Here is a 7,230-nt window from a genome sequence, read left to right as displayed (position 1 = left end):
ATGTTGTGTTCTACAACTCTGCAGAATCCCAGGAGCACTCAAAGCATGTGATCAAGTAATGACACTCTCCACACTCCAACAAACTCTTTTCCTTCAGTGCTCCCTGTAGATTGCTCACCAAGTCCTGCAGGTTTCTGGAGAAGCACCATGGAAAAAAGCCATCCTGGGTGTTCCACAGTCTCAGATCCCAGGAATCACAGAGGCAGAATTTTCAAGAGCACATCAAAGGTGTTGTCACCTGTGCGATCATAGAAGAAATTGTTTGCAATAAGACCTCTGTGTCATCATCTGTTTGGATCCTGTGACCATGAGATCTTTCAGTGCACTGCAAAGAGCTCTCGTGGCTGTCAGCAAAGTCTGGCATCACGGACTTGAGGTAGAACTTGAGGTAGAACATAATTTGTGCCTATGTAGTGAAGAAAAGAAAGGAGGATCAGGAAGTGAGGAGAACCAAGATCTCTGGATCATATATTTCAAAAGCAAAAATAACCTGGAGCAGCAAAATCTCTGCTTTCTTGTTCCATAGACAGAAATAGAAAGAGTTGATCCAAGAAAAATATTAAATAGAAACATTATCTGAAGCATTTACTTCAGCCTGAACTAGGGAAATGCTTGGAGTCATACTAAGCACAACATTGTGACTTGACAAGTGTGGAAAACTATCTCTTAACATATTCAGGTGTTTAATTCCAAGGCTGACAGTATAAGGCACCATTTACAATATTCAGTAATTTGCAAAAAATAAATATCTGCAAAGATCTCTGGTGGTCTATTGGCATGCCTCTGCTTTAGAATTTTGACTTTGAAGCTGGTTTTACACCATATTAGTTGGTCCCTATTTACCCCCAGTTTCTGGGTTCTCCACTGATATCTTCTGTCTGGTTTTGAGACAACAACATTGGTGCTTTTGTTTATCATCTACAATAGTACCATGCCCATCTATCACTATACATAAATATATACATGTATATATTTATGTATAGTGATATATGTGTTCATGTATAGTGATATATGTGTTCATGTATATACATGAACACATATATCAAGGAATCAGAGAATGGTTTGGGCTGCAAGAGAAACTGAAGAAGCCTTCGAGAGATGGTGCATCCACACCTTCAGAGAGCTGAACATGAGCCATCAGTATTCCTAGGTGGCCAGGAAGGCCCATGGCACCTGGCCTGGATCAGCAATGGTGTGGCCATCTGGAGCAGGACAGGGATTGTCCTCCCATACTCAGCACTGCTGAGGCCACTCCTGGAATCCTGTGTTCATTTTGGGCCCCTCACCGCAAGACATGGAAGTGCTGGAGTCCAGAGAAGGGCAGCAAGGCTGGTGAAGAGTCTGGAGCACAGGTCTGATAAGGAAGAGCTGAGGGAGCTGCAGATGTTTATCCTGAAGGAAAAGGAACCTCGGGGGGGGACCTTATCACTCTCCACAACTCCAGATAGAAGAATGTAGCCAAGCGGGTCGCTCTGTTCTCCAGTCAACCAATGATGGAGCAAGGGGAAATGCCCTCAACTTGTGTATGGAGAGGTTCAGGTTGCTGATTAAGGGAAACATCTTTACTGCAAGAGTAATTAAGCTTTGGAATGGGCAACCCAGGGAAGTGGTGGAGAAACTTATTATTATCCCTGAAAATATCCAAAACAAAAGGAGAAGAGACATTCGCAATATGGTTTACTGGGTGTCCTGCGTTCACTATATGATGCTTTTTGTAGTCTTGTTCTGTTTATGCTGAATACTAAGTTTTGCATCTTTAGGATATGTTCCAGAGAGTGAAGGGTGCAGAGAAGAAGCAGCAGATTGTTTTCAGACACTGCACTCACTCCTCCACATTCCTTCTCCTAACTGTGTTGTCTGCAGATGGACAGACAGTGAGACAGAGCTCTTTTTGTCTTAAGTTAGTTTTAGCTAGCGGACGCAAAGAAGTTCCCTGACCAGTGGGTTTTTCCCTTTCTCTGGAGCTGTTCAGAGCTGCTCTGGCCTGAACACCAGCAGGGCACCGGCAGCTCACACCTGGGCCCACCGGGCCAGGCCTGGGCCGCAGCATTTCCAGTGCCTGAGGGGCTGATCAGAGACTGAGTGAGCTGAACTGCAACCCAGGGAGGGGACTTTCTCAGTTTGTCACCACTTTTGGAGCAGCAAGGGGTTTTATTGTGTAATATTGTTTAAGTTTATTGTTTATTAAACAGATTCTTTTCCACTTTTCTCCAAGGATGTATTTCCTCCTGAACCAGTTGAGGAGAGGGGCCAATTGAATCTGCTTTCCTGGAGGGGCCTCTTTGAGGGTTCTCTCCAGAATTTTCCCTGAACCAAAGCACTGGGCATGGTGGTTCACAATCAAAGTTTGGACTTGATGATCTTGGAGGCCTTTTCCAACCTTAATGATTCTATGACTCTAAGGACAAAAGAGAAATTTTTTTTTAAAAATCCTGGTGCTCCAATGCCATCTCTGTGAGTAGAAAATCTCATAAAAATCCTTGTGCATTTTAAGCATTTCCCAGGAGGGCAAGACAAGCAGGAAACTTCCACAGCCCCTGTGTCACAATGTACTTTGGTGTGCCTGAATTACTGTGGCTGATCTGGCTTTTGGAGAATTTTGGTCACTTGTCATGCTGTCAAGTGGGGTGTTGCACAAGGCTTCTGAGTGAGCTATAAATGCAGACAGGTGAGACGCTCTGCACACACCACAGCCCTGCACTGGAGGAATTGCCCTCAGCTCTCGCAGACCTGCAGCTGACAGCAAGGTAAGAGGCACCCTTGGCACAGGAGAGCTGGAAGGGCTTCTTGGGCAGCTGCTGTGAAGTGCAGGGCAAGGGCAGGAGGCTTTAGGGCTGGGCTGAGAGCTGCAGCACAGCCGTGAGGCTCTGCTGTGTGCGTGTGCAGAGACTGAAGCCATCTCTCAGGGCCTGAGGAGATGGATGGCTGCTGCAGGAGAGACAAACCTCACCCAGGGACAGCCTGGAGGGGGCCACAGATACACACTTGTGGGGGGTGACTGGGAGACCATTTACAGCTTAATCTTGGGTATGTACCTAAACCAACACACACAACTAATTTGAGCTGAGTAGTTGTGGGCACATGTCTTGTTTTATGTTTTCCCTCTAAACTGAAATGCCCTCACTCCTTTCCAGGTGCTGCTATGTTTCTATTCTGCTAAAAACTTTCTACTTTTCCTTTTCTGCAACACACTGCCATTGTTTTCTGCCTGAAGTAGAAAGTCTTCTCACAAGCACTGCTTGTTTTCTGTCTCCCTTTTGTGCAGGCTGCCATCCAGCTCCTATAGCAAGAAATCTGCACCCCAGAAGTCCTGCAGAGATGGGCAAAATCATCATTTATGAGCATGCCAACTTCAAGGGCCTCTCCAGAGAATTCACGACTGACATTTCCAATCTAAAAGATGCAGATTGGAATGATATTGTCTCCTCAGTGAAAGTAATTGGCCAGCCTTGGGTGGCTTATGAGCATGTTGATTACAAGGGTCGGTTTCTGGTGTTTGAGGAGGGAGAATATAGCTTTGTAGGTAATGAGATGAATGACAGGATCAGCTCTCTGCAGGTGATCACTGAAAGTCTGTACAATCCCCAGATCACTCTCTATGAACACATTGATTATCAAGGGAAGAGCAGAATAATAAGAGAAGCAACCAACCTGGCTGTGGGACACGACAATGACATCATTTCATCCCACAAAGTCCAGAGAGGTGTCTGGCTGCTGTGTGAGCACAGTGACGGAAGTGGAATTCAATACCTTGCGCGAGCCCATGAAAACGTTCCAAATTACAAGGCAATCGATTTCAATGACAAGCTTTCCTTCCTGCGCCCCCTGCGCCCCGGCATGCCTGTTGGAATGCAAATCCCGCAGCGCTGAGAAAAGATGCAGAAATTTGACACCCGGATCTCCGCCTCTGCTGGTGCTGCCTTTTCCCCCAGAGTCACAGGACCACCGAATGTCAGCGCTCTCTCCTCTGCTGCACTGCAGAGATGCACTTCTCCATCCTGCCTTGCACGCTGCTCCCACCCCACCAATGCAAGAATCATCAGGCTTGATCATATGAGAGTGTCCAAGCTAGAGGAGGCAATGCCACATGTGTGAAACCTGTTGTACCCTCAGCTGACATTCCAGAGTCCTGACCTATGGAATGTAGAAGCATTGCAGGTTGTGTGTGTGGCTAAGTGAAACAGAAAGTGTCAGTGCAGAGCCAGCATGACTTCATTGTAATTTGCATTGCCATGCCCTTGTGGTACTGTGGCCTCTGCCATTGTCTGTAATCCATTTTGTGTTGCTGCCATTAAAGAATCCTTTGCAATCAGCAGTGGGTCTATTTTGTGCATCTTTAGATAAATATATAGATAAATAGATAAATATTGCTCTTCCATGCTGAGATGTCTCTGTGTATGCAGAGAATGGTCCCCACAGTCACTTGCCAACATTATTCCTGGATGTCTCCTGCAGAATTCTGTTTCCTTCTAGTTTACATACTTAATAATCGTGGGGTCAGACTTGACTCTAAATGTCTTATCTACATGGTGAGCATGTAGATCATTGATGATCCTGGCCAAACTCTCACCTGCACATTCTACCTGGCTATCACATGGTTGGTTGTTTCTCAAGGCAGTGATTGTAGCAATCATGCAGTCTTCTCCTGCCCTAAATCACATCAAAACAGAATGTTTTCAATAATTTCAATTCTTTAATCCTAATGGTAAAACCTGCCTTGTTTCTCGCACCTGAAATAGCCCGATAAGGAATGAGGAATAACAAGGGTAAATCAGGTAGATCAGTGCAGTAACAAACTTTGCTGTCCCACTCTGATGTCTCTGCCATGGCTTCATCACCAGCATGGAACAATATCTGCCCATTCTCTGTCCTGCCATCAGCAGCAGATTGAAGCAGAAACCCCTGGAGGTTCCCTCCAGCCTAAATTTTTCCAGGAGTCCATATACTGCACTTGGAATATGATACACACAGCTACCCCAGACCCAGAGTGTTGTGCAAAACTACAGAACAGCAAAATAAAGGTTCAAAGTCAAATATGGATGGGGTGGTTTCAGGAAATTTACATATGCTGTTACAAAGGGGGTTTTTGTGTTTCATTTGTTTGTTTGTTTGTTTTGATTTGTTTGTTTTGGTTTTAATTGCAAAGGACTCTTGTAAGTTTTTCAGTAATCAGAAGATGAAGTAAAGGTGTGGAAGGACTTTGAGCCTTCTGTGGAGGATGTTACATTTGTCAAGAGAGCAGATAACAGCTGCTGCCTAACTTGGAAGTCTGACCTTGGGGAAATGAAATCTATAACTACACCACAAGTAATCCTAAAGTTCTTGTACACATGACTTGATGATGACATTTTTTCAAGGAAATTGAACAAAGAATGCAATTAGCCAGAAAGTGACAAATCTTTTGAAATCTTCCTTAGAATTATTGAAAGAATGATTTATTTGGGAAGGGACTTCCCTATTTCACTGACTTCCTCACAGCAGAAACAAGGAAAGAAGGTTACTCAGGGCCATCCTCAAGTGATGTTTGCAAAAAGTGCAAGGGTGGAGGCTCTCCAGGGTCTCTGACCTTTCTGCCCATGCTGAGCAATCCTTGGCATGAGTTTTTATTCATTTTTTTATGTCTGAGTTTCCAGCTGTCCTTTGCTGAGCCCCTCTGATAACAGGAGCCTTGTCTTCTGCAGGCTGAACAGGACCAGGCCCCTCAGACTCTCCTGGTTCATGGGAAGCTCCTGCGCCATCCACTGCCCTGAATGGGGCTCCACCATTTTGTTCACATTGTGCTTTTAAAAGGGCATCTGAAACAGATGCAGTATTCCAGGTGTGCCCTCTGTTCAGAGGAGATGGAATAAACTCTTCCCTTCCCCTGCTCCTCCAGTCCTCATGCTGTGCAGGATGCAAGTGCCCTTCAACTTCTTATCCACCACAGAAAGGAGACAGAGAGAAGCCATTCTGACAGGACTGGAATTAAACTCTCAGGGGTTGCATATACTCAATACTGGCATGCCTGAGGTAGGGTAAAACCTGTACACAAGTACTGACTAGAACAGCTCCTCTTCAAAAGGAGTCTAAATCAGGAGTTTGTGGGATTGAAAGGAACAAAACAGGAAAATCCTTTGCTGACAGACTACAGGAAAGTTGCAGTTAGGTGACCAGGATGCTTTTCTCTTCCTCTGCCCATGCTCCAAAGAGTTGAGATGTGTGAGTCAAGTGAGCCAACTCTGTGAGTGTGAGAGGGCATCTGGCTGAAATCAGGAAAGCAACGATGGCCGAGCAACCTCAGTGTTGAGAGAGGCACAGAACATCAATGAAACACCAGATCACTCCTGCAAATGCACCTCCGGAAAGCATCACTTTGCAATCTTCTTGTGCTTCTCTTGGCTTGGCAGCAAACTGCTCTCCTCACTGGCAAACCTACAGTGAAAGTCTGCTTTGAAGTCAATCACTGATGAGACAAAGAAAGTCAAGAAATGGGGCAGAGCTGTTGGATCTCAACTGCTTCAAACAATTATTCTCTGCACTTAAATGAGTAATAAAGCTGCTGTATGCACACAGAAATAGGGTAACTTTTCTGTTTGGGAAAAGGAGAGAAGTTCATTGTGAGAGGCTGCAGCTGCTCTTTTCTCTGATCCTTTCACAATACTCTGAGTTTCTTTCACAGAAAGATTTTCTTTCCCTGAGAACAATTTTTCAGGACTTCTGAAAGAAGGCCTGGACGAGGAATGAGATTGTGGATATCACCTATGATATGTCCTGGATGTGATTCTTACTCTAAATGAGTCAGAAATCCCGAAGACATTGTGAGCAGGATGTAAGTGTGTTGTGGGAGTGAGGTGCTTGTGTGTTTTCCTGAGAAGTTCTGAAGGAAGGGGAAGGGAAGGTGAGGTATTTCCAGAACAGACTTGCCAATAAATATGCTGAGGGCTTCCACATCTGTAATGTGAGATTATCAGCTGAGACCCTTTCTTTAGAGCAAGATTCCTCAGGAGCAATACAGCTCAGGTGATACTCGGATTTGCCCGTCCTGATCCATAAATCATGAGCTTGAGTGACAATGTAAGGCAGGAGGATTGTGGGATCACAAGACAATTCAGGCTGAAAGTGACCTTAGAGTGCCCTCACATCCAGACTGCTGCTTGGTAAGGCCAGAGACCCTGGGGAATCTCCACCCCTGTAGTTGTTCAGAAATCACTTGAAGATGGCCACCAGTAACCTGTTTTCCTTTGGTGGCAT

General features: G+C 45.2%; 1 protein-coding gene across 1 annotated transcript; it reads left to right on the top strand.

The window, feature by feature from the left end:
- The first annotated feature begins 2,622 nt into the window (after window positions 1-2,622).
- Window positions 2,623-4,312, top strand: LOC141728167 (epidermal differentiation-specific protein-like). Its single transcript, XM_074534902.1, has 2 exons — window positions 2,623-2,747; window positions 3,266-4,312. The coding sequence occupies exon 2, from the start codon at window positions 3,319-3,321 to the stop codon at window positions 3,868-3,870; it is 552 nt and encodes a 183-aa protein (XP_074391003.1). The 5' UTR covers window positions 2,623-2,747; window positions 3,266-3,318; the 3' UTR covers window positions 3,871-4,312.
- Window positions 4,313-7,230: the final 2,918 nt, after the last annotated feature.

Source organism: Zonotrichia albicollis, chromosome 2 (assembly GCF_047830755.1).
Source record: "Zonotrichia albicollis isolate bZonAlb1 chromosome 2, bZonAlb1.hap1, whole genome shotgun sequence".
Taxonomy (NCBI): Eukaryota; Metazoa; Chordata; class Aves; order Passeriformes; family Passerellidae; genus Zonotrichia; species Zonotrichia albicollis.
Note: the sequence above shows the minus strand (reverse complement) of the source record. Positions and strands in the feature narration are given on the sequence as shown.